The sequence below is a fragment of the Oncorhynchus gorbuscha genome, linkage group LG19 (genome assembly GCF_021184085.1).
Source record: "Oncorhynchus gorbuscha isolate QuinsamMale2020 ecotype Even-year linkage group LG19, OgorEven_v1.0, whole genome shotgun sequence".
NCBI lineage: Eukaryota > Metazoa > Chordata > Actinopteri > Salmoniformes > Salmonidae > Oncorhynchus > Oncorhynchus gorbuscha.
Genome location: NC_060191.1, coordinates 77,513,537 through 77,540,939, shown reverse-complemented (window position 1 = coordinate 77,540,939; position 27,403 = coordinate 77,513,537). Strand labels below are relative to the sequence as shown.

The 27,403-nt window shown below is 43.6% G+C and overlaps 1 protein-coding gene across 2 annotated transcripts in view; it reads right to left on the bottom strand.

Annotated features, from left to right (window-relative positions):
- Nucleotides 1-27,403, bottom strand: part of cdon (cell adhesion associated, oncogene regulated) — a 173,595-nt gene that overhangs the window by 11,342 nt on the left and 134,850 nt on the right. For both annotated transcript variants that reach the window (XM_046315001.1, XM_046315000.1), the window contains exons 14-17: nucleotides 20,497-20,619; nucleotides 17,574-17,765; nucleotides 14,464-14,741; nucleotides 14,115-14,194 (exon numbers count right to left, since the gene is read on the bottom strand). In XM_046315001.1, the coding sequence (XP_046170957.1) occupies nucleotides 14,115-14,194; nucleotides 14,464-14,741; nucleotides 17,574-17,765; nucleotides 20,497-20,619 (673 nt within the window). The remainder of the gene's footprint in view (nucleotides 1-14,114; nucleotides 14,195-14,463; nucleotides 14,742-17,573; nucleotides 17,766-20,496; nucleotides 20,620-27,403) is intronic.

Here is a 27,403-nt window from a genome sequence, read left to right as displayed (position 1 = left end):
TCAACTAGTGAACAACAACAATTAGTAACAATTAGGCTTATATATGCTATATTCATTTTATAGACGCAGTATATTTTTGTTAGTTTTTACTCCTGTCCTTCCTCTAACCTCAACCCCTCCCATCTATCTCTCAACACCATCCAGTCCCATCCTTCAGCTCCATTCAACCCCTCCCATCTATCTCTGACCACCATCCAGTCCCACCCTTCAGCTCCATTCAACCCCTCCCATCTATCTCTGACCACCATCCAGTCCCACCCTTCAGCTCCATTCAACCCCTCCCATCTATCTCTGACCACCATCCAGTCCCATCCTTCAGCTCCATTCAACCCCTCCCATATATCTCTGACCACCATCCAGTCCCATCCTTCAGCTCCATTCAACCCCTCCCATCTATCTCTGACCACCATCCAGTCCCACCCTTCAGCTCCATTCAACCCCTCCCATATATCTCTGACCACCATCCAGTCCCACCCTTCAGCTCCATTCAACCCCTCCCATATATCTCTGACCACCATCCAGTCCCACCCTTCAGCTCCATTCAACCCCTCCCATATATCTCTGAACACCATCCAGTCCCACCCTTCAGCTCCATTCAACCCCTCCCATATATCTCTGAACACCATCCAGTCCCACCCTTCAGCTCCATTCAACCCCTCCCATATATCTCTGACCACCATCCAGTCCCACCCTTCAGCTCCATTCAACCCCTCCCATATATCTCTGAACACCATCCAGTCCCACCCTTCAGCTCCATTCAACCCCTCCCATATATCTCTCAACACCATCCAGTCCCACCCTTCAGCTCCATTCAACCCCTCCCATCTATCTCTGACCACCATCCAGTCCCACCCTTCAGCTCCATTCAACCCCTCCCATATATCTCTGAACACCATCCAGTCCCACCCTTCAGCTCCATTCAACCCCTCCCATCTATCTCTGACCACCATCCAGTCCCACCCTTCAGCTCCATTCAACCCCTCCCATATATCTCTGACCACCATCCAGTCCCACCCTTCAGCTCCATTCAACCCCTCCCATATATCTCTGAACACCATCCAGTCCCACCCTTCAGCTCCATTCAACCCCTCCCATCTCTCAACACCATCCAGTCCCACCCTTCAGCTCCATTCAACCCCTCCCATCTCTGAACACCATCCAGTCCCACCCTTCAGCTCCATTCAACCCCTCCCATCTCTGAACACCATCCAGTCCCACCCTTCAGCTCCATTCAACCCCTCCCATCTCTGACCACCATCCAGTCCCACCCTTCAGCTCCATTCAACCCCTCCCATCTCTGACCACCATCCAGTCCCACCCTTCAGCTCCATTCAACCCCTCCCATATATCTCTGACCACCATCCAGTCCCACCCTTCAGCTCCATTCAACCCCTCCCATCTCTGACCACCATCCAGTCCCACCCTTCAGCTCCCATTCAATCCCTCCCATCTCTGACCACCATCCAGTCCCACCCTTCAGCTCCATTCAACCCCTCCCATATATCTCTGAACACCATCCAGTCCCACCCTTCAGCTCCATTCAACCCCTCCCATCTATCTCTGAACACCATCCAGTCCCACCCTTCAGCTCCATTCAACCCCTCCCATCTATCTCTGAACACCATCCAGTCCCACCCTTCAGCTCCATTCAACCCCTCCCATCTATCTCTGACCACCATCCAGTCCCACCCTTCAGCTCCATTCAACCCCTCCCATATATCTCTGACCACCATCCAGTCCCACCCTTCAGCTCCATTCAACCCCTCCCATATATCTCTGACCACCATCCAGTCCCACCCTTCAGCTCCATTCAACCCCTCCCATATATCTCTGACCACCATCCAGTCCCACCCTTTCAGCTCCATTCAACCCCTCCCATCTCTGACCACCATCCAGTCCCACCCTTCAGCTCCATTCAATCCCTCCCATCTCTGACCACCATCCAGTCCCACCCTTCAGCTCCATTCAACCCCTCCCATATATCTCTGAACACCATCCAGTCCCACCCCTTCAGCTCCATTCAACCCTCCCATATATCTCTGAACACCATCCAGTCCCACCCTTCAGCTCCATTCAACCCCTCCCATATATCTCTGAACACCATCCAGTCCCACCCTTCAGCTCCATTCAACCCCTCCCATCTATCTCTGACCACCATCCAGTCCCACCCTTCAGCTCCATTCAACCCCTCCCATCTATCTCTGAACACCATCCAGTCCCACCCTTCAGCTCCATTCAACCCCTCCCATCTATCTCTGACCACCATCCAGTCCCACCCTTCAGCTCCATTCAACCCCTCCCATATATCTCTGAACACCATCCAGTCCCACCCTTCAGCTCCATTCAACCCCTCCCATATATCTCTGAACACCATCCAGTCCCACCCTTCAGCTCCATTCAACCCCTCCCATCTATCTCTGACCACCATCCAGTCCCACCCTTCAGCTCCATTCAACCCCTCCCATCTATCTCTGACCACCATCCAGTCCCACCCTTCAGCTCCATTCAACCCCTCCCATCTATCTCTGACCACCATCCAGTCCCATCCTTCAGCTCCATTCAACCCCTCCCATCTATCTCTGACCACCATCCAGTCCCACCCTTCAGCTCCATTCAACCCCTCCCATCTATCTCTGACCACCATCCAGTCCCACCCTTCAGCTCCATTCAACCCCTCCCATATATCTCTGACCACCATCCAGTCCCATCCTTCAGCTCCATTCAACCCCTCCCATCTATCTCTGACCACCATCCAGTCCCATCCTTCAGCTCCATTCAACCCCTCCCATATATCTCTGAACACCATCCAGTCCCACCCTTCAGCTCCATTCAACCCCTCCCATCTATCTCTGACCACCATCCAGTCCCACCCTTCAGCTCCATTCAACCCCTCCCATCTATCTCTGACCACCATCCAGTCCCACCCTTCAGCTCCATTCAACCCCTCCCATATATTTCTATTTGTCATATATTTTCCAACTGAACTGTGATGTTTTATAAAAGTATTGAACTTTTCTATTCTCATGATTTCTACAGATTGTAATATATGCCATTTAGCAGACGCTTTTATCCAAAGCGACTTACAGTCATGTGTGCATACATTCTACGTATGGGTGGTCCCGGGGATCGAACCCACTACCCTGGCGTTACAAGCGCCATGCTCTACCAACTGAGCTACAGAAGATTTTTAATTGTAAATTAAAAATATTTTTTTTTGCTAAAAGTATTATTATATTATTGATTGACTACGACTTTTCAGATCACCCAGTAGTGCTATCTGCAGAGTTATCTCCAGGTTAATGTCACCCAGTACTGCTATCTGCAGAGTTATCTCCAGGTTAATGTCACCCAGTACTGCTATCTGCAGAGTTATCTCCAGGTTAATGTCACCCAGTACTGCTATCTGCAGAGTTAGGTTAATGTCACCCAGTAGTGCTATCTGCAGAGTTAGCTCCAGGTTAATGTCACCCAGTACTGCTATCTGCAGGGTTATCTCCAGGTTAATGTCACCCAGTACTGCTATCTGCAGAGTTAGGTTAATGTCACCCAGTAGTGCTATCTGCAGAGTTAGCTCCAGGTTAATGTCACCCAGTACTGCTATCTGCAGAGTTAGCTCCAGGTTAATGTCACCCAGTACTGCTATCTGCAGAGTTAGCTCCAGGTTAATGTCACCCAGTACTGCTATCTGCAGAGTTAGCTCCAGGTTAATGTCACCCAGTAGTGCTATCTGCAGAGTTAGCTCCAGGTTAATGTCACCCAGTACTGCTATCTGCAGAGTTAGCTCCAGGTTAATGTCACCCAGTACTGCTATCTGCAGAGTTAGGTTAATGTCACCCAGTACTGCTATCTGCAGAGTTAGGTTAATGTCACCCAGTACTGCTATCTGCAGAGTTAGGTTAATGTCACCCAGTAGTGCTATCTGCAGAGTTAGGTTAATGTCACCCAGTAGTGCTATCTGCAGAGTTAGCTCCAGGTTAATGTCACCCAGTACTGCTATCTGCAGAGTTAGCTCCAGGTTAATGTCACCCAGTACTGCTATCTGCAGGGTTAGGTTAATGTCACCCAGTAGTGCTATCTGCAGAGTTAGCTCCAGGTTAATGTCACCCAGTAGTGCTATCTGCAGAGTTAGCTCCAGGTTAATGTCACCCAGTAGTGCTATCTGCAGAGTTAGCTCCAGGTTAATGTCACCCAGTACTGCTATCTGCAGAGTTAGCTCCAGGTTAATGTCACCCAGTACTGCTATCTGCAGGGTTAGCTCCAGGTTAATGTCACCCAGTACTGCTATCTGCAGGGTTAGCTCCAGGTTAATGTCACCCAGTACTGCTATCTGCAGAGTTAGCTCCAGGTTAATGTCACCCAGTACTGCTATCTGCAGAGTTAGGTTAATATCACCCAGTACTGCTATCTGCAGAGTTAGGTTAATATCACCCAGTACTGCTATCTGCAGAGTTAGGTTAATATCACCCAGTAGTGCTATCTGCAGAGTTAGGTTAATGTCACCCAGTACTGCTATCTGCAGAGTTAGGTTAATATCACCCAGTAGTGCTATCTGCAGAGTTAGGTTAATGTCACCCAGTAGTGCTATCTGCAGAGTTAGGTTAATGTCACCCAGTAGTGCTATCTGCAGAGTTAGGTTAATGTCACCCAGTAGTGCTATCTGCAGAGTTAGGTTAATGTCACCCAGTAGTGCTATCTGCAGAGTTAGGTTAATGTCACCCAGTACTGCTATCTGCAGAGTTAGGTTAATGTCACCCAGTAGTGCTATCTGCAGAGTTAGGTTAATGTCACCCAGTAGTGCTATCTGCAGAGTTAGGTTAATGTCACCCAGTACTGCTATCTGCAGAGTTAGGTTAATGTCACCCAGTAGTGCTATCTGCAGAGTTAGGTTAATGTCACCCAGTAGTGCTATCTGCAGAGTTAGGTTAATGTCACCCAGTAGTGCTATCTGCAGAGTTAGGTTAATGTCACCCAGTAGTGCTATCTGCAGAGTTAGGTTAATGTCACCCAGTAGTGCTATCTGCAGAGTTAGGTTAATGTCACCCAGTAGTGCTATCTGCAGAGTTAGGTTAATGTCACCCAGTAGTGCTATCTGCAGAGTTAGGTTAATGTCACCCAGTAGTGCTATCTGCAGAGTTAGCTCCAGGTTAATGTCACCCAGTAGTGCTATCTGCAGGGTTAGGTTAATGTCACCCAGTACTGCTATCTGCAGAGTTAGCTCCAGGTTAATGTCACCCAGTAGTGCTATCTGCAGGGTTAGGTTAATGTCACCCAGTACTGCTATCTGCAGAGTTAGCTCCAGGTTAATGTCACCCAGTACTGCTATCTGCAGGGTTAGGTTAATGTCACCCAGTAGTGCTATCTGCAGAGTTAGCTCCAGGTTAATGTCACCCAGTAGTGCTATCTGCAGAGTTAGCTCCAGGTTAATGTCACCCAGTAGTGCTATCTGCAGAGTTAGCTCCAGGTTAATGTCACCCAGTACTGCTATCTGCAGAGTTAGCTCCAGGTTAATGTCACCCAGTACTGCTATCTGCAGGGTTAGCTCCAGGTTAATGTCACCCAGTACTGCTATCTGCAGGGTTAGCTCCAGGTTAATGTCACCCAGTACTGCTATCTGCAGAGTTAGCTCCAGGTTAATGTCACCCAGTACTGCTATCTGCAGAGTTAGGTTAATATCACCCAGTACTGCTATCTGCAGAGTTAGGTTAATATCACCCAGTACTGCTATCTGCAGAGTTAGGTTAATATCACCCAGTAGTGCTATCTGCAGAGTTAGGTTAATGTCACCCAGTACTGCTATCTGCAGAGTTAGGTTAATATCACCCAGTAGTGCTATCTGCAGAGTTAGGTTAATGTCACCCAGTAGTGCTATCTGCAGAGTTAGGTTAATGTCACCCAGTAGTGCTATCTGCAGAGTTAGGTTAATGTCACCCAGTAGTGCTATCTGCAGAGTTAGGTTAATGTCACCCAGTAGTGCTATCTGCAGAGTTAGGTTAATGTCACCCAGTACTGCTATCTGCAGAGTTAGGTTAATGTCACCCAGTAGTGCTATCTGCAGAGTTAGGTTAATGTCACCCAGTAGTGCTATCTGCAGAGTTAGGTTAATGTCACCCAGTACTGCTATCTGCAGAGTTAGGTTAATGTCACCCAGTAGTGCTATCTGCAGAGTTAGGTTAATGTCACCCAGTAGTGCTATCTGCAGAGTTAGGTTAATGTCACCCAGTAGTGCTATCTGCAGAGTTAGGTTAATGTCACCCAGTAGTGCTATCTGCAGAGTTAGGTTAATGTCACCCAGTAGTGCTATCTGCAGAGTTAGGTTAATGTCACCCAGTAGTGCTATCTGCAGAGTTAGGTTAATGTCACCCAGTAGTGCTATCTGCAGAGTTAGGTTAATGTCACCCAGTAGTGCTATCTGCAGAGTTAGCTCCAGGTTAATGTCACCCAGTAGTGCTATCTGCAGAGTTAGCTCCAGGTTAATGTCACCCAGTAGTGCTATCTGCAGAGTTAGCTCCAGGTTAATGTCACCCAGTACTGCTATCTGCAGAGTTAGCTCCAGGTTAATGTCACCCAGTACTGCTATCTGCAGGGTTAGCTCCAGGTTAATGTCACCCAGTACTGCTATCTGCAGGGTTAGCTCCAGGTTAATGTCACCCAGTACTGCTATCTGCAGAGTTAGCTCCAGGTTAATGTCACCCAGTACTGCTATCTGCAGAGTTAGGTTAATATCACCCAGTACTGCTATCTGCAGAGTTAGGTTAATATCACCCAGTACTGCTATCTGCAGAGTTAGGTTAATATCACCCAGTAGTGCTATCTGCAGAGTTAGGTTAATGTCACCCAGTACTGCTATCTGCAGAGTTAGGTTAATATCACCCAGTAGTGCTATCTGCAGAGTTAGGTTAATGTCACCCAGTAGTGCTATCTGCAGAGTTAGGTTAATGTCACCCAGTAGTGCTATCTGCAGAGTTAGGTTAATGTCACCCAGTAGTGCTATCTGCAGAGTTAGGTTAATGTCACCCAGTAGTGCTATCTGCAGAGTTAGGTTAATGTCACCCAGTACTGCTATCTGCAGAGTTAGGTTAATGTCACCCAGTAGTGCTATCTGCAGAGTTAGGTTAATGTCACCCAGTAGTGCTATCTGCAGAGTTAGGTTAATGTCACCCAGTACTGCTATCTGCAGAGTTAGGTTAATGTCACCCAGTAGTGCTATCTGCAGAGTTAGGTTAATGTCACCCAGTAGTGCTATCTGCAGAGTTAGGTTAATGTCACCCAGTAGTGCTATCTGCAGAGTTAGGTTAATGTCACCCAGTAGTGCTATCTGCAGAGTTAGGTTAATGTCACCCAGTAGTGCTATCTGCAGAGTTAGGTTAATGTCACCCAGTAGTGCTATCTGCAGAGTTAGGTTAATGTCACCCAGTAGTGCTATCTGCAGAGTTAGGTTAATGTCACCCAGTAGTGCTATCTGCAGAGTTAGCTCCAGGTTAATGTCACCCAGTAGTGCTATCTGCAGGGTTAGGTTAATGTCACCCAGTACTGCTATCTGCAGAGTTAGCTCCAGGTTAATGTCACCCAGTAGTGCTATCTGCAGGGTTAGGTTAATGTCACCCAGTACTGCTATCTGCAGAGTTAGCTCCAGGTTAATGTCACCCAGTACTGCTATCTGCAGGGTTAGGTTAATGTCACCCAGTAGTGCTATCTGCAGAGTTAGCTCCAGGTTAATGTCACCCAGTAGTGCTATCTGCAGAGTTAGCTCCAGGTTAATGTCACCCAGTAGTGCTATCTGCAGAGTTAGCTCCAGGTTAATGTCACCCAGTACTGCTATCTGCAGAGTTAGCTCCAGGTTAATGTCACCCAGTACTGCTATCTGCAGGGTTAGCTCCAGGTTAATGTCACCCAGTACTGCTATCTGCAGGGTTAGCTCCAGGTTAATGTCACCCAGTACTGCTATCTGCAGAGTTAGCTCCAGGTTAATGTCACCCAGTACTGCTATCTGCAGAGTTAGGTTAATATCACCCAGTACTGCTATCTGCAGAGTTAGGTTAATATCACCCAGTACTGCTATCTGCAGAGTTAGGTTAATGTCACCCAGTAGTGCTATCTGCAGAGTTAGGTTAATGTCACCCAGTAGTGCTATCTGCAGAGTTAGGTTAATGTCACCCAGTAGTGCTATCTGCAGAGTTAGGTTAATGTCACCCAGTAGTGCTATCTGCAGAGTTAGGTTAATGTCACCCAGTAGTGCTATCTGCAGAGTTAGGTTAATGTCACCCAGTAGTGCTATCTGCAGAGTTAGGTTAATGTCACCCAGTAGTGCTATCTGCAGAGTTAGCTCCAGGTTAATGTCACCCAGTAGTGCTATCTGCAGGGTTAGGTTAATGTCACCCAGTACTGCTATCTGCAGAGTTAGCTCCAGGTTAATGTCACCCAGTAGTGCTATCTGCAGGGTTAGGTTAATGTCACCCAGTACTGCTATCTGCAGAGTTAGCTCCAGGTTAATGTCACCCAGTAGTGCTATCTGCAGGGTTAGGTTAATGTCACCCAGTACTGCTATCTGCAGAGTTAGCTCCAGGTTAATGTCACCCAGTAGTGCTATCTGCAGAGTTAGGTTAATGTCACCCAGTAGTGCTATCTGCAGAGTTAGGTTAATGTCACCCAGTAGTGCTATCTGCAGAGTTAGGTTAATGTCACCCAGTAGTGCTATCTGCAGAGTTAGGTTAATGTCACCCAGTAGTGCTATCTGCAGAGTTAGGTTAATGTCACCCAGTAGTGCTATCTGCAGAGTTAGCTCCAGGTTAATGTCACCCAGTAGTGCTATCTGCAGAGTTAGGTTAATGTCACCCAGTAGTGCTATCTGCAGAGTTAGGTTAATGTCACCCAGTAGTGCTATCTGCAGAGTTAGGTTAATGTCACCCAGTAGTGCTATCTGCAGAGTTAGGTTAATGTCACCCAGTAGTGCTATCTGCAGAGTTAGGTTAATGTCACCCAGTAGTGCTATCTGCAGAGTTAGCTCCAGGTTAATGTCACTCAGTAGTGCTATCTGCAGAGTTAGGTTAATGTCACCCAGTAGTGCTATCTGCAGAGTTAGGTTAATGTCACCCAGTAGTGCTATCTGCAGAGTTAGCTCCAGGTTAATGTCACTCAGTAGTGCTATCTGCAGAGTTAGGTTAATGTCACCCAGTAGTGCTATCTGCAGAGTTAGCTCCAGGTTAATGTCACTCAGTAGTGCTATCTGCAGAGTTAGGTTAATGTCACCCAGTAGTGCTATCTGCAGAGTTAGCTCCAGGTTAATGTCACTCAGTAGTGCTATCTGCAGAGTTAGGTTAATGTCACCCAGTAGTGCTATCTGCAGAGTTAGCTCCAGGTTAATGTCACTCAGTAGTGCTATCTGCAGAGTTAGGTTAATGTCACCCAGTAGTGCTATCTGCAGAGTTAGCTCCAGGTTAATGTCACTCAGTAGTGCTATCTGCAGAGTTAGGTTAATGTCACCCAGTACTGCTATCTGCAGGGTTAGCTCCAGGTTAATGTCACTCAGTAGTGCTATCTGCAGAGTTAGGTTAATGTCACCCAGTAGTGCTATCTGCAGAGTTAGCTCCAGGTTAATGTCACCCAGTATTGCTATCTGCAGAGTTAGCTCCAGGTTAATGTCACCCAGTACTGCTATCTGCAGGGTTAGCTCCAGGTTAATGTCACCCAGTAGTGCTATCTGCAGAGTTAGCTCCAGGTTAATGTCACCCAGTAGTGCTATCTGCAGAGTTAGCTCCAGGTTAATGTCACCCAGTAGTGCTATCTGCAGAGTTAGCTCCAGGTTAATGTCACCCAGTAGTGCTATCTGCAGAGTTAGCTCCAGGTTAATGTCACTCAGTAGTGCTATCTGCAGAGTTAGGTTAATGTCACCCAGTAGTGCTATCTGCAGAGTTAGCTCCAGGTTAATGTCACCCAGTATTGCTATCTGCAGAGTTAGCTCCAGGTTAATGTCACCCAGTACTGCTATCTGCAGAGTTAGCTCCAGGTTAATGTCACCCAGTAGTGCTATCTGCAGAGTTAGCTCCAGGTTAATGTCACCCAGTATTGCTATCTGCAGAGTTAGCTCCAGGTTAATGTCACGCAGTACTGCTATCTGCAGAGTTAGCTCCAGGTTAATGTCACTCAGTAGTGCTATCTGCAGAGTTAGGTTAATGTCACCCAGTAGTGCTATCTGCAGAGTTAGCTCCAGGTTAATGTCACTCAGTAGTGCTATCTGCAGAGTTAGGTTAATGTCACCCAGTACTGCTATCTGCAGGGTTAGCTCCAGGTTAATGTCACTCAGTAGTGCTATCTGCAGAGTTAGGTTAATGTCACCCAGTAGTGCTATCTGCAGAGTTAGCTCCAGGTTAATGTCACCCAGTATTGCTATCTGCAGAGTTAGCTCCAGGTTAATGTCACCCAGTACTGCTATCTGCAGGGTTAGCTCCAGGTTAATGTCACCCAGTAGTGCTATCTGCAGAGTTAGCTCCAGGTTAATGTCACCCAGTAGTGCTATCTGCAGAGTTAGCTCCAGGTTAATGTCACCCAGTAGTGCTATCTGCAGAGTTAGCTCCAGGTTAATGTCACCCAGTAGTGCTATCTGCAGAGTTAGCTCCAGGTTAATGTCACTCAGTAGTGCTATCTGCAGAGTTAGGTTAATGTCACCCAGTAGTGCTATCTGCAGAGTTAGCTCCAGGTTAATGTCACCCAGTATTGCTATCTGCAGAGTTAGCTCCAGGTTAATGTCACCCAGTACTGCTATCTGCAGAGTTAGCTCCAGGTTAATGTCACCCAGTAGTGCTATCTGCAGAGTTAGCTCCAGGTTAATGTCACCCAGTATTGCTATCTGCAGAGTTAGCTCCAGGTTAATGTCACGCAGTACTGCTATCTGCAGAGTTAGCTCCAGGTTAATGTCACCCAGTAGTGCTATCTGCAGAGTTAGCTCCAGGTTAATGTCACCCAGTACTTTATCTGCAGAGTTGGCTCCAGGTTAATGTCACCCAGTACTGCTATCTGCAGAGTTAGCTCCAGGTTAATGTCACCCAGTACTGCTATCTGCAGAGTTAGCTCCAGGTTAATGTCACCCAGTACTGCTATCTGCAGAGTTAGCTCCAGGTTAATGTCACCCAGTAGTGCTATCTGCAGAGTTAGCTCCAGGTTAATGTCACCCAGTAGTGCTATCTGCAGAGTTAGCTCCAGGTTAATGTCACCCAGTTTTGCTATTTGCAGAGTTACCTTCAGGTAAATGTTGCAATTCTTCAGGCATTCCTGGACCTGCGACCAAAAACAAGCTTCATATGGACAGTACCAAAACAAACAATCTAATGATTCTGTGTCTTCCCAGGAACATCTGCAGAGCTGGGAAGGTTGTGTCCACCAAATAAATAGCATTCTATTGGTTGCAAGAATTTTGTATAATAATTTAAATAGAAAACGTTTTGCATATCAGTTCATAAACCATGTGCCATGCAATCGGTATGTCAAAAATCTGTTCCCAAATATTCTGCAATCTATATGGCACAGCTGTCATTTTGTTTGGTCCTTAAATGAAAGTGGTATACTTATTTTATTTTGACAATTTTCTTTAATCAATTTTGGTCTATCATGCAAGGCTCACAGACAATTTTCTACATTTTCCCCCTTCCATTTTCCTCTTCCATCTTTGTGGTAATGCTGCAATTAGTTGGTTGTAATTTTGGGTAGAGCAGACATTTCCATATGTCTGTGTTAGCTGCATGTGTGACACAACTCCACCAGTCCTACTTCTACTTACTTATGATAATGCAATAATATAATAATAATAATATCTCTTACAAAAATTCAACATTTTTCATATAAAAAAAAATCTACTAGTATATTAGAGTTTTTTTCTGATTAAATTGAAACCAACTTTCTATTGTTTTAAAAATAGCGATATTTGAGAGATGATTTCCTTCTCAAATAACTGAACGTGAGAGGTTGTAATCTGAATAAAGGGGAAAAGGCTTCTTGAACATGGGGTGAGACATTCTTATTAATTTACTAGAGAACCCGTTTGGATTTAAGTATAACTTTTGTATGACTGATGCTTTTAGTGAGAGGTCTAAAGCTTTAATAATTTAATAATTTCAAATGTAATATTTTTTGCTCATATAATAAAATAAAAAAACGAGTTGCTAGGTGTAGGCAATGCCATAAGCAAATAGATCAATTTCAATATGACTAAAGAGTTAATCAGGGAGATTTCTCCACAAATTGACAGGTATTTTCCTTTCCATGGTAGCAAGAGCTTATCTATTTTGGCTAACTTTCTATTAAAATGTATTGTAATGAGATTGTATCTTTCTTTCAGTATATGAATACTGAGAATGTCCACTTTATCATCAGACCATTTTATTGGTAAACTACACGGTAATGTAAAAGTTGCATTTTTTTGTGATCCAATATGTAATATAGTACATTTATCATAATTTGGTTGTAACCCATAGAGGTTAGAACAAGTATCTAGATCATCGGTGAGGCTGTGGAGGGATCCACATTGTGGTTTTGAGAGAAAAGGCTCTTGATATTATTGGTGGATCTGATTTTAATAGCTAAGTTTTCGATGGCCTTAATAAATAGATATGTCGATAGTGGACAACCTTGTTTTACTCCCCTTGACTGTTTAAAACTTTCTGAGAAGTAGCCATTATTTGCTATTTTACACCCAGGGTTAGTGTACATAACCCATTGTATATATATTTTTTTCAAATGTAAATATTCCAGGGATTTATATATACATTTCAGTCGTACTTTATGAAAAGCCTTTTCAAAGTCACGGTACACTGGATCTTTCTTCAATACGTTCCTCCAGTTCTTTTTGTTTTTCCTCTGACTTATTCTGAGCCTCTAAGGTGCAGTTTTTATATAACTGTACTGTTAGACCTTCAATTTCCTTTGTTAATATGGACTCTTTTGATCTAAATTTCTTTCATTTTTAGAGCTGAGTATTGAATTTCATGGCCTCCAAAGCCACGTTTAAAAGTGTCCCGTGCGATAATGGGATCTGCCGATGTTATGTTGGATAAAAGTCCTTTATAAATTATTCTGTCCCAGTTAAAAACAAGTTTTCATTGAATAGGCTTTGATTAAACTCCCAATATCATCACCCTCGTGGAAATTCAGTAAGAGTAATGTATTTGTCAATAATGTGATGGTCCGACCTAATTCTGTCCCCTGTCAACACTTTTTAAACTTTTTGGTGCCAGAGAGAATGACATAATAAAGAATGTATATCTCCATGTATATCTCACTAGGTCAGGATATTAAACCTCCTCCATGTATATCTCACTAGGTCAGGATATTAAACCTCCTCCATGTAAAACTCACTAGGTCAGGATATTAAACCTCCATGTATATCTCACTAGGTCAGGATATTAAACCTCCTCCATGTATATCTCACTAGGTCAGGGTATTAAACCTCCTCCATGTATATCTCACTAGGTCAGGATATTAAACCTCCATGTATATCTCACTAGGTCAAGATATTAAACCTCCTCCATGTATATCTCACTAGGTCAGGATATTAAACCTCCATGTATATCTCACTAGGTCAGGATATTAAACCTCCATGTATATCTCACTAGGTCAGGATATTAAACCTCCATGTATATCTCACTAGGTCAGGATATTAAACCTCCTCCATGTATATCTCACTAGGTCAGGATATTAAACCTCCTCCATGTATATCTCACTAGGTCAGGATATTAAACCTCCTCCATGTATATCTCACTAGGTCAGAATATTAAACCTCCTCCATGTATATCTCACTAGGTCAGGATATTAAACATCCTCCATGTATATCTCACTAGGTCAGGATATTAAACCTCCATGTATATCTCACTAGGTCAGAATATTAAACCTCCTCCATGTATATCTCACTAGGTCAGGATATTAAACATCCTCCATGTATATCTCACTAGGTCAGGGTATTAAACCCTGGAGAGAGGAGTGGAGAGGAGAGGAGTGGAGTGGAGTGGAGAGGAGAGGAGAGGAGAGGAGAGGAGAGGAGTTGTACTGTATGGGGAGTGTGTATATGTAAACGACTGAAGCACCAGCTAAACAAATAATAACCTAAGAAGCTCTGGTTGGTTCATTACCTGTTGTTGTTGCAGAAGTTCTGGCAACTCATACAGTCAGCCGGGTCAGTCTGGGGCAGGGCTGTGTACACACCTTCACCCTGGAACACACAGAGACAAGAGAGACAATGTTCTAACCGGTCTCAATATGGACCTGTCTGTCTGTCTGTCTGTCTGTCTGTCTGTCTGTCTGTCTGTCTGTCTGTCTGTCTGTCTGTCTGTCTGTCTGTCTGTCTGTCTGTCTGTCTGTCTGTCTGTCTGTCTGTCTGTCTGTCTGTCTGTCTGTCTGTCTGTCTGTCTGTCTGTCTGTCTGTCTGTCTGTCTGTCTGTCTGTCTGTCTGTCTGTCTGTCTGTCTGCATGCTAACTCACATTGTGGTGGTGGTGAGGGACAGAGTGCTCATACTCCATGGTGCTGTGTGGTAAGGAGGCATCGTGGCTGTGTGATGGGTACCCAGCAGACCCATTACGCAGCGCCAGGCCGTTAGGCAGCTTGTGGTGCAGGTGGTGGCAGCCCTGGGAGAGACCGCTGTGCCCGTAGCCCCCGTGGACCCCACCGTTGATCCGGCTGCTACCAGGCAGGGTGGGGTACTCTAGAACATGGCCGTTCATCTCCGCAGGCTGGTAAAGGTAGCCTGGGGGGTCGTACTCTGGAGGGAGAGAGGGAGGGAGAGAGAGAGAGCGAGAGAGAGAGAGAGAGAGGGTGGGAGTGAGAGTGAGAGGGCGGGAGGAAGGGAGGGAGAGAGAGAGGGCGGGAGGGAGGGAGGGAGAGAGGTGAGGGAGGGATTGAGAGAGGTGAGGGAGGGAGAGAGAGAGAGGTGAGGGAGGGAGAGAGAGAGGTGAGGGAGGGAGAGAGAGAGGTGAGGGAGGGAGAGAGAGAGAGGTGAGGGAGAGAGAGAGAGGTGAGGGAGAGAGAGAGAGGTGAGGGAGGGAGGGAGAGAGAGGTGAGGGAGGGAGAGAGAGAGAGGTGAGGGAGAGAGAGAGGTGAGGGAGAGGGAGAGAGGTGAGGGAGGGAGAGAGTTGAGGGAGGGAGAGAGAGACAGGTGAGGGAGGGAGGGAGAGAGAGAGGTGAGGGAGAGAGAGAGGTGAGGGAGGGAGAGAGCAGACACAGACAAAGAGCAAATGAAAGGGAGAAGACGGTTAGAAAAGTAAAGCCCCGAGCCAACAGCTCCTACTAGCTGCCAGAAGCTGCCACCATCTTGGCCAGCCTGTGATAATAATATTACAGACATATGGAGGAGTGCAACTAGCAGTGAATGACCACCAATAGTAATTTAATACATCAATGAGTTTAACCTCAATTTCACCCCTGGCCATATGGTTGTTGTCCTGCCAGTCTCTTGGGTTGCCAATAAGACCATATGGATACTGTGTGGTCAGTTAGTCTGACATCTACAGGCAGGGTTGGTGTGAGCCTTGCAGATGTTCAACTATTGTTCAAAGGAAAGTCTCACACACGGTGTTGTTTCTATTCTTCTGTCCTTACTGTCTGTCCTTACTGTCCTTACTGTCTGTCCTTACTGTCCTTACTGTCTGTCCTTACTGTCCTTACTGTCTGTCTGTCCTTACTGTCTGTCTGTCCTTACTGTCCTTACTGTCTGTCTGTCCTTACTGTCTGTCTGTCCTTACTGTCTGTCCTTACTGTCTGTCCTTACTGTCTGTCCTTACTGTCTGTCTGTCCTTACTGTCTGTCCGTACTGTCCTTACTGTCTGTCTGTCCTTACTGTCTGTCTGTCCTTACTGTCTGTCTGTCCTTACTGTCTGTCCTTACTGTCTGTCTGTCCTTACTGTCTGTCCTTACTGTCTGTCTGTCCTTACTGTCTGTCTGTCCTTACTGTCCTTACTGTCTGTCCTTACTGTCCTTACTGTCTGTCCTTACTGTCCTTACTGTCTGTCCTTACTGTCTGTCCTTACTGTCTTTCCTTACTGTCTGTCCTTACTGTCCTTACTGTCCTTACTGTCTGTCTGTCCTTACTGTCGGTCTGTCCTTACTGTCCTTACTGTCTGTCTGTCCTTACTGTCCTTACTGTCTGTCTGTCCTTACTGTCCTTACTGTCTGTCCTTACTGTCTGTCCTTACTGTCTGTCTGTCTGTCTGTCTGTCTGTCTGTCTGTCTGTCTGTCTGTCTGTCTGTCTGTCTGTCTGTCTGTCTGTCTGTCTGTCTGTCTGTCTGTCCTTACTCTCTGTCCTTACTGTCTGTCTGTCCTTACTGTCTGTCCTTACTGTCCTTACTGTCTGTCTGTCCTTACTGTCTGTCTGTCCTTACTGTCTGTCCTTACTGTCTGTCCTTACTGTCTGTCTGTCCTTACTGTCTGTCTGTCCTTACTGTCTGTCCTTACTGTCTGTCTGTCCTTACTGTCTGTCTGTCCTTACTGTCTGTCCTTACTGTCTGTCTGTCCTTACTGTCTGTCTGTCCTTACTGTCTGTCTGTCCTTACTGTCTGTCTTTACTGTCCTTACTGTCCTTACTGTCTGTCTGTCCTTACTGTCTGTCTGTCCTTACTGTCCTTACTGTCTGTCCTTACTGTCTGTCTGTCCTTACTGTCTGTCCTTACTGTCTGTCTGTCTGTCTGTCTGTCTGTCTGTCTGTCTGTCTGTCTGTCTGTCTGTCTGTCTGTCTGTCTGTCTGTCTGTCTGTCTGTCTGTCTGTCTGTCTGTCTGTCTGTCTCCCAGTAAACCAGAAACATTCCCAGAAAATAAAGTAGTGTTTTGATATACAGAAAATTTAGGATGTAGGATTCTGTCTCGGGTTAGGGGTTAGGCTACAGGGCTTAGGGAAGAGGGGTTAGGGTACAGGAGTTAGGGTACAGGGGTTAGGGTACAGGGCTTAGGGAAGAGGGGTTAGGGTACAGGAGTTAGGGTACAGGGGTTATGGTACAGGGCTTAGGGGTTAGGCTACAGGGCTTAGGGAAGAGGGTTAGGATACAGGGCTTAGGGAAGAGGGGTTAGGGTACAGGAGTTAGGCTACAGGGCTTAGGGAAGAGGGGTTAGGGTACAGGAGTTGGGGTACAGGGGTTAGGGTACAGAGCTTAGGGAAGAGGGGTTAGGGTACAGGAGTTAGGGTACAGGGGTTAGGGTACAGGGCTTAGGGTTCAGAGGTTAAGGTCTAGGGGTTAGGGTCTAGGGTACAGGGGTTAGGGTACGGGGGTTAGGGTCTAGGGGTTAGGGTCTAGGGGTTAGGGTCTAGGGGTTAGGGTACAGGGGTCAGGGTCTAGGGTTTAGGGTCTAGGGCTTAGGGTACAGAGGTTAGGGTCTAGGGGTTAGGGTCTAGGGGTTAGGGTACAGAGGTTAGGGTCTAGGGGTTAGGGTCTAGGGCTTAGGGTCTAGGGGTTAGGGTACAGAGGTTAGGGTCTAGGGGTCAGGGTCTAGGGGTTAGGGTCTAGGGCTTAGGGTCTAGGGGTTAGGGTACAGAGGTTAGGGTCTAGGGGTTAGGGTCTAGGGGTTAGGGTACAGAGGTTAGGGTCTAGGGGTTAGGGTTCTCACTGTGCATGGTATTCTGCTGACGGTTCCTCCACAGACACATGGTGATGAAGACGAGTAGGATGAGGACCATGACCCCTAGAACACAGCCCACGATCAGGTACAGCAGGCCCCCGGGCGGGGTGGGGGTGTCTGGGGGGTAGGGTCCCGGTGGGGTGATGGGGTGCTGGCTGGGGACCCCTGGGGGCTGCCGCGCTGTGTGGGGGGAAGAGGGCTTTAGTTTACTGATCCCTCTCTCCATAGTCTTCTCTCAACTAGTACTAGTAAACAGTGTGAAACCCAGCAATCTTCTCTCAACTAGTAATAGTATGTTTACCCAGCAGTCTTGTCTCAACTAGTACTAGTATGTTTACCCGGCAATCTTCTCTCAACTAGTACTAGTAAACAGTGTGAAACCCAGCAGTCTTCTCTCAACTAGTACTAGTATGTTTACCCAGCAGTCTTCTCTCAACTAGTACTAGTATGTTTACCCAGGAGTCTTCTCTCAACTAGTACTAGTAAACAGTGTGAAACCCAGCAGTCTTCTCTCAACTAGTACTAGTATGTTTACCCAGCAGTCTTCTCTCAACTAGTACTAGTAAACAGTGTGAAACCCAGCAGTCTTCTCTCAACTAGTACTAGTATGTTTAGTCAGCAGTCTTCTCTCAACTAGTACTAGTATGTTTACCCAGCAGTCTTCTCTCAACTAGTACTAGTATGTTTACCCAGCAGTACAGTTCTATATATTGTTACATTGTGTTCTATAAAACCTTAATATTGTTACATTGTGTTCTATAAACATTAATATTGTTACATTGTGTTCTATAAACATTAATATTGTTACATTGTGTTCTATAAACATTAATATTGTTACATTGTGTTCTATAAACATTAATATTGTTACATTGTGTTCTATAAACATTAATATTGTTACATTGTGTTCTATAAACATTAATATTGTTACATTGTGTTCTATAAACATTAATATTGTTACATTGTGTTCTATAAACATTAATATTGTTACATTGTGTTCTATAAACATTAATATTGTTACATTGTGTTCTATAAACATTAATATTGTTACATTGTGTTCTATAAACATTAATATTGTTACATTGTGTTCTATAAACATATATATTGTTACATTGTGTTCTATAAACATTAATATTGTTACATTGTGTTCTATAAAACATTAATATTGTTACATTGTGTTCTATAAACATTAATATTGTTACATTGTGTTCTATAAACATTAATATTGTTACATTGTGTTCTATAAACATATATATTGTTACATTGTGTTCTATAAACATTAATATTGTTACATTGTGTTCTATAAACATTAATATTGTTACATTGTGTTCTATAAACATTAATATTGTTACATTGTGTTCTATAAACATTAATATTGTTACATTGTGTTCTATAAACATATATATTGTTACATTGTGTTCTATAAACATTAATATTGTTACATTGTGTTCTATAAAACATTAATATTGTTACATTGTGTTCTATAAACATATATATTGTTACATTGTGTTCTATAAACATTAATATTGTTACATTGTGTTCTATAAACATTAATATTGTTACATTGTGTTCTATAAACATTAATATTGTTACATTGTGTTCTATAAACATTAATATTGTTACATTGTGTTCTATAAAACATTAATATTGTTACATTGTGTTCTATAAACATATATATTGTTACATTGTGTTCTATAAACCTTAATATTGTTACATTGTGTTCTATAAACATTAATATTGTTACATTGTGTTCTATAAACATTAATATTGTTACATTGTGTTCTATAAACATTAATATTGTTACATTGTGTTCTATAAACATTAATATTGTTACATTGTGTTCTATAAACATTAATATTGTTACATTGTGTTCTATAAACATATATATTGTTACATTGTGTTCTATAAACATATATATTGTTACATTGTGTTCTATAAAACATATATATTGTTACATTGTGTTCTATAAACATATATATTGTTACATTGTGTTCTATAAACATATATATTGTTACATTGTGTTCTATAAAACATATATATTGTTACATTGTGTTCTATAAACATTAATATTGTTACATTGTGTTCTATAAACATTAATATTGTTACATTGTGTTCTATAAAACATTAATATTGTTACATTGTGTTCTATAAACATTAATATTGTTACATTGTGTTCTATAAACATATATATTGTTACATTGTGTTCTATAAACATATATATTGTTACATTGTGTTCTATAAAACATATATATTGTTACATTGTGTTCTATAAACATTAATATTGTTACATTGTGTTCTATAAAACATTAATATTGTTACATTGTGTTCTATAAACATATATATTGTTACATTGTGTTCTATAAACATTAATATTGTTACATTGTGTTCTATAAACATTAATATTGTTACATTGTGTTCTATAAACATTAACATTGTTACATTGTGTTCTATAAAACATTAATATTACATTTACATTTAAGTCATTTAGCAGACGCTCTTATCCAGAGCGACTTACAAATTGTTACATTGTGTTCTATAAACATATATATTGTTACATTGTGTTCTATAAACATTAATATTGTTACATTGTGTTCTATAAAACATTAATATTGTTACATTGTGTTCTATAAACATTAATATTGTTACATTGTGTTCTATAAACATATATATTGTTACATTGTGTTCTATAAACATATATATTGTTACATTGTGTTCTATAAAACATATATATTGTTACATTGTGTCCTATAAAACATTAATATTGTTACATTGTGTTCTATAAAACATATATATTGTTACATTGTGTTCTATAAAACATTAATATTGTTACATTGTGTCCTATAAAACATTAATATTGTTACATTGTGTCCTATAAAACATTGTGTGTGTGTGTGTGGGGGGGGTCCAGTTCTACCTTTGGTCTCACAGATCATGACGTTGCTATATTCACTCTCTCCCCCATCGTTGAAACACTGCATCTTGATGTCATAGGATGTCTCTGGCTGGAGCTGACCTATCAGGTGCCACTGTTTCAGACCTGGGGGAGAAAGAAAGAGAGAAAGAAAGTGAGATAGAGAGAGGGAGAGAGAGAGAGACAGAGACAGAGACAGAGAGAGAGAGAGAGAGAGAGAGAGAGAGAGAGAGAGAGAGAGAGAGAGAGAGAGAGAGAGAGAGAGAGACAGAGACAGAGAGAGAGAGAGAGAGAGAGAGAGAGAGAGAGAGAGAGAGAGAGAGAGAGAGAGAGAGAGAGAGAGAGAGAGAGAGAGAGAGAGAGAGGCAGAGAGAGACACAGAGAGAGAGACAGAGAGAGACTTAAATATGGGTTGTATTTACAATGGTGTTTGTTATTCACTGGTTGCGCTTTTCTCGTGGCAACAGGTCACAAATCTTGCTGCTGTGATGGAACACTGTGGTATTTCACCCAATAGATATGGGAGTTTATCAAAATTGGGTTTGTTTTCAAATTCTTTGTGGGTCTGTGTAATCTGAGGGAAGTATGTCTCTCTAAAATGGTCATACGTTTGGCAGGAGGTTAGGAAGTGCAGCTCAGTTTCCACCTCATTTTGTGGGCAGTGTTTGCACATGTACTGGTATTACATTTTTCTTTACCCTTTATTTAACTAGGCAAGACAGTTAAGAACAAATTCTTATCTACAATGTCGGCCTAGGAACAGTGGGTTAACTGGTCTAGGAACAGTGGGTTAACTGGTCTAGGAACAGTGGAACAGTGGGTTAACTGGCCTAGGAACAGTGGGTTAACTGGTCTAGGAACAGTGGGTTAACTGGTCTAGGAACAGTGGAACAGTGGGTTAACTGGTCTAGGAACAGTGGAACAGTGGGTTAACTGGTCTAGGAACAGTGGGTTAACTGGTCTAGGAACAGTGGAACAGTGGGTTAACTGGTACTAGGAACAGTGGGTTAACTGGTCTAGGAACAGTGGAACAGTGGGTTAACTGGCCTGGGAACAGTGGAACAGTGGGTTAACTGGTCTAGGAACAGTGGAACAGTGGGTTAACTGGCCTGGGAACAGTGGAACAGTGGGTTAACTGGTCTAGGAACAGTGGGTTAACTGGTCTAGGAACAGTGGGTTATCTGGTCTAGGAACAGTGGGTTATCTGGTCTAGGAACAGTGGGTTAACTGGTCTAGGAACAGTGGGTTAACTGGTCTAGGAACAGTGGGTTATCTGGTCTAGGAACAGTGGGTTATCTGGTCTAGGAACAGTGGGTTAACTGGTCTAGGAACAGTGGGTTAACTGGTCTAGGAACAGTGGGTTAACTGGCCTAGGAACAGTGGAACAGTGGGTTAACTGGTCTAGGAACAGTGGGTTAACTGGTCTAGGAACAGTGGAACAGTGGGTTAACTGGTCTAGGAACAGTGGGTTAACTGGTCTAGGAACAGTGGAACAGTGGGTTAACTGGTCTAGAAACAGTGGGTTAACTGGTCTAGGAACAGTGGGTTAACTGGTCTAGGAACAGTGGAACAGTGGGTTAACTGGTCTAGGAACAGTGGGTTAACTGGTCTAGGAACAGTGGGTTATCTGGTCTAGGAACAGTGGGTTAACTGGTCTAGGAACAGTGGGTTAACTGGTCTAGGAACAGTGGAACAGTGGGTTAACTGGCCTAGGAACAGTGGAACAGTGGGTTAACTGGTCTAGGAACAGTGGAACAACTGGCCTAGGAACAGTGGGTTAACTGGTCTAGGAACAGTGGGTTAACTGGTCTAGGAACAGTGGGTTAACTGGTCTAGGAACAGTGGAACAGTGTGTTAACTGGTCTAGGAACAGTGGAACAGTGGGTTAACTGGTCTAGGAACAGTGGAATAGTGGGTTAACTGGTCTAAGAGGGACATCACAACACTACACTACATAATGAGGGACAACACTACATCATGAGGGACATCACAACACCACACTACATAATGAGGGACTACACTACATAATGAGGGACATCACAACACTACACTACATAATGAGGGACAACACTACACTACATAATGAGGGACATCACAACACTACACTACATAATGAGGGACAACACTACATCATGAGGGACATCACAACACTACACTACATAATGAGGGACAACACAACACTACATAATGAGGGACATCACAACACTACATAATGAGGGACATCACAACACTACATAATGAGGGACAACACAACACTACATAATGAGGAACATCACAACACTACACTACATAATGAGGGACATCACAACACTACATAATGAGGGACAACACAACACTACATAATGAGGGACAACACAACACTACAATACATAATGAGGGACATCACAACACTACACTACATAATGAGGGACAACACAACACTACAATACATAATGAGGGACATCACAACACTACACTACATAATGAGGGACAACACAACACTACATAATGAGGGACAACACAACACTACAATACATAATGAGGGACATCACAACACTACACTACATAATGAGGGACAACACAACACTACAATACATAATGAGGGACATCACAACACTACACTACATAATGAGGGACACAACACAACACTACATAATGAGGGACATCACAACACTACATAATGAGGGACAACACAACACTACACTACATAATGAGGGACATCACAACACTACACTACATAATGAGGGACATCACAACACTACACTACATAATGAGGGACATCACAACACTACACTATATAATGAGGGACAACACAACACTACATAATGAGGGACAACACAACACTACAATACATAATGAGGGACATCACAACACTACACTACATAATGAGGGACATCACAACACTACACTACATAATGAGGGACAACACAACGCTACATAATGAGGGACATCACTACACTACATAATGAGGGACATCACAACACTACACTACATAATGAGGGACATCACAACACTACACTACATAATGAGGGACAACACTACACTACATAATGAGGGACAACACAACACTACACTACATAATGAGGGACATCACAACACTACACTACATAATGAGGGACAACACTACACTACATAATGAGGGACATCACTACACTACATAATGAGGGACATCACAACACTACACTACATAATGAGGGACAACACAACACTACATAATGAGGGACATCACTACACTACATAATGAGGGACATCACAACACTACACTACATAATGAGGGACAACACTACACTACATAATGAGGGACATCACAACACTACATAATGAGGGACATCACAACACTACACTACATAATGAGGGACAACACTACACTACATAATGAGGGACATCACAACACTACATAACGAGGGACATCACAACACTACATAATGAGGGACATCACAACACTACATAATGAGGGACATCACAACACTACACTACATAATGAGGGACAACACTACACTACATAATGAGGGACATCACTACACTACATAATGAGGGACAACAATACACTACATAATGAGGGACATCACAACACTACACTACATAATGAGGGACATCACAACACTACACTACATAATGAGGGACAACACTACACTACATAATGAGGGACATCACAACACCACACTACATAATGAGGGACATCACAACACAACACTACATAATGAGGGACAACACTACACTACATAATGAGGGACATCACAACACAACACTACATAATGAGGGACATCACAACACTACATAATGAGGGACACAACACAACACTAGATCATGAGGGACACCACAACACAACACTACATAATGAGGGACACAACACCACACTATATAATGAGGTACATCACAACACTACATAATGAGGGACATCACAACACTACATAATGAGGGACATCACAACACTACATAATGAGGGACATCACAACACTACATAATGAGGGACACAACACAACACTAGATCATGAGGTGCATCACAACACTACATCATGAGGGACACCACAACACAACACTACATAATGAGGGACAACACAACACTACATAATGAGGGACAACACAACACTACATAATGAGGGACAACACTACACTATATAATGAGGGACAACACTACATAATGAGGGACAACACAACACTACATAATGAGGAACAACACAACACTACATAATGAGGGACAACACAACACTTCATAAAGAGAGACATCACCACACTACATAATGAGGGACAACACAACACTACATAATGAGGGACATCACAACACAACACTACATAATGAGGGACATCACAACACTACATAATGAGGGACAACACAACACTACATAATGAGGGACAACACTACATAATGAGGGACAACACTACATAATGAGGGACAACACAACACTACATAAATAGTTGCAAGATTGAATCCCCGAGCTGACAAGGTACAAATCTGTCGTTCTGCCCCTGAACAATGCAGTTAACCCACTGTTCCCCGGTTGGCCGTCATTGAACTGACTTGCTTAGTTAAATAAAGGTAAAAATAAAATAAAATGAATAGAAACCTAAGATAACAACAGGCACATTTTTATTTTTTATTTCACCTTTATTTAACCAGGTCGGCTAGTTAAGAACAAGTTCTCATTTACAATTGCGACCTGGCCAAGATTAAGCAAAGCAGTTCGACACAAACAACAACACAGATTTACACATGGAATAAACAAAACATTCAGTCAATAATACAGTAGAACAAAAGAAAACAAAGTCTATATACAGTGAGTGGAAATGAGGTAAGATAAGGAAATAAATAGGCCATGGTGGCGAAGTAATTACAATATGGCAATTAAACACTGCCTATCTTCTCTTGAGAGCCAGGTCTGCCTACGGCAGCCTTTCTCAATAGCAAGGCTATGCTCACCGAGTCTGTACACAGTCAAAGCCTTCATGTTGGGATGTCACAGTAGGTCAGGTATTCTGCTACTGTGTTACCCTCTGTTCAGGGCTTTCTCTCTCAGTAGTCCCATGAGGAAGCAGACAGTTGCTTCACTCCAGACAACCTCCTTATATGACAGCCGACTATTAGTTCTGGCCCTGCTCCAGCATTACCCCCCTCCACCCTAGTGCCCTGTAATCAGAGAAGGGACAACTGTCTGTTCCAGGGAAATGCTACGTTTTATTTCTCATTTCTAGTAACTGAGGCCTACAACTGAATGCTGAGAATGTGTAGTGCTAGACGACAGGATTACTAAAACTAGCTGTGTGTACAAGTGCAGTATATGAAGCTAATCCTGTGTAATGGAAGTCTTCCGACTAGCTTGGAGAGACAGTACCGTATCGAAGAGCCCTCACTGCTGCTCCACCAAACAGGAAGTCTTCTGACTAGCTTGTAGAGACAGTACCGTATCGAAGAGCCCTCACTGCTGCTCCATCATCCTATTTTTCCAACTTAATTGAGGAAAATAAGACCAATCCAAAATTTATTTTTGACACTGTCGCAAAGCGAACTAAAAAGCAGCATTCCCCAAGAGAGGATGGCTTTCACTTCAGCAGTGATAAATTCATGAACTTTGAGGAAAAGATCATTAGAAAGCAAATTACGGACTCCTCTTTAAATCTGCGTATTTCTCCAAAACTCAGTTGTCCTGAGTCTGCACAACTCTGCCAGGACCTAGGATTAAGTGAGACACATATCCACCAGACGTGTACCAAACTCACTAAAAGTGTCAGTAATAAAGCCTCTCTTTAAAAAGCCAAACCTTGACCCAGAAAATATAAAAACTATCGGCCTTTATCAAATCTCCCAATCCTCTCTAAATGTTCCTCTCTAAAATGTTTTTGAAAAAGCTGTTGAAGGACCTCGGCGTTACTCTCTTTTGACGAACATATCAAGACTGTTTCAAGGACAGCTTTTTTATATCTACGTAACATTGCAAAAATCAGAAACTTTCTCTCCAAAAATGATGCAGAAAAATGTATCCATGCTTTTGTTACTTCTAGGTTAGACTACTGCAATGCTCTACTTTCCGGCTACCAGGATAAAGCACTAAGTAAACTTCAGTTAGTGCTAAATACGGCTGCTAGAATCCTGACTAGAACCCAAAAAATTAGATTATATTACTCCAGTGCTAGCCTCCCTACACTGGCTTCCTGTTAAGGCAAGGGCTGATTTCAAGGTTTTACTGCTAACCTACAAAGCATTACATGGGCTTGCTCCTACCTACCTCTCTGATTTGGTCCTGCCGTACATACCTACACGTACGCTACGGTCACAAGACGCAGGCCTCCTAATTGTCCCTAGAATTTCTAAGCAAACAGCTGGAGGCAGGGCTTTCTCTATAGAGCTCCATTTTTTATGGAACGGTCTGCCTACCCATGTCAGAGACGCAAACTCGGTCTCAACCTTTAAGTCTTTACTGAAGACTCATCTCTTCAGTGGGTCATATGATTGAGTGTAGTCTGGCCCAGGAGTGTGAAGGTGAACGGAAAGGCTCTGGAGCAACGAACCTCCCTTGCTGTCTCTGCCTGGCTGGTTCCCCTATTTCCACTGGGATTCTCTGCCTCTAACCCTATTACAGGGGCTGAGTCACTGGCTTACTGGGGCTCTCTCATACCATCACTGACGTGATCATCCTGTCTGGGTTGGCGCCCCCCCTTGGGTTCATGCTGTGGCGGAGATCTTCGTGGGCTATACTCAGCCATGTCTCAAGGTAGTAAGTTGGTGGTTGAAGATATCCCTCTAGTGGTGTTGGGGCTGTGCTTTGGCAAAGTGGGTGGGGTTATATCCTGCCTGGTTGGCCCTGTCCGGGGGTATCATCAGACGGGGCCACAGTGTCTCCCAACCCCTCCTGTCTCAGCCTCCAGTAATGATGCTGCAATAGGGTCAGTCTGTTATATCTGGAGTATTTCTCCTGTCTTATCCGGTGCCCTGTGT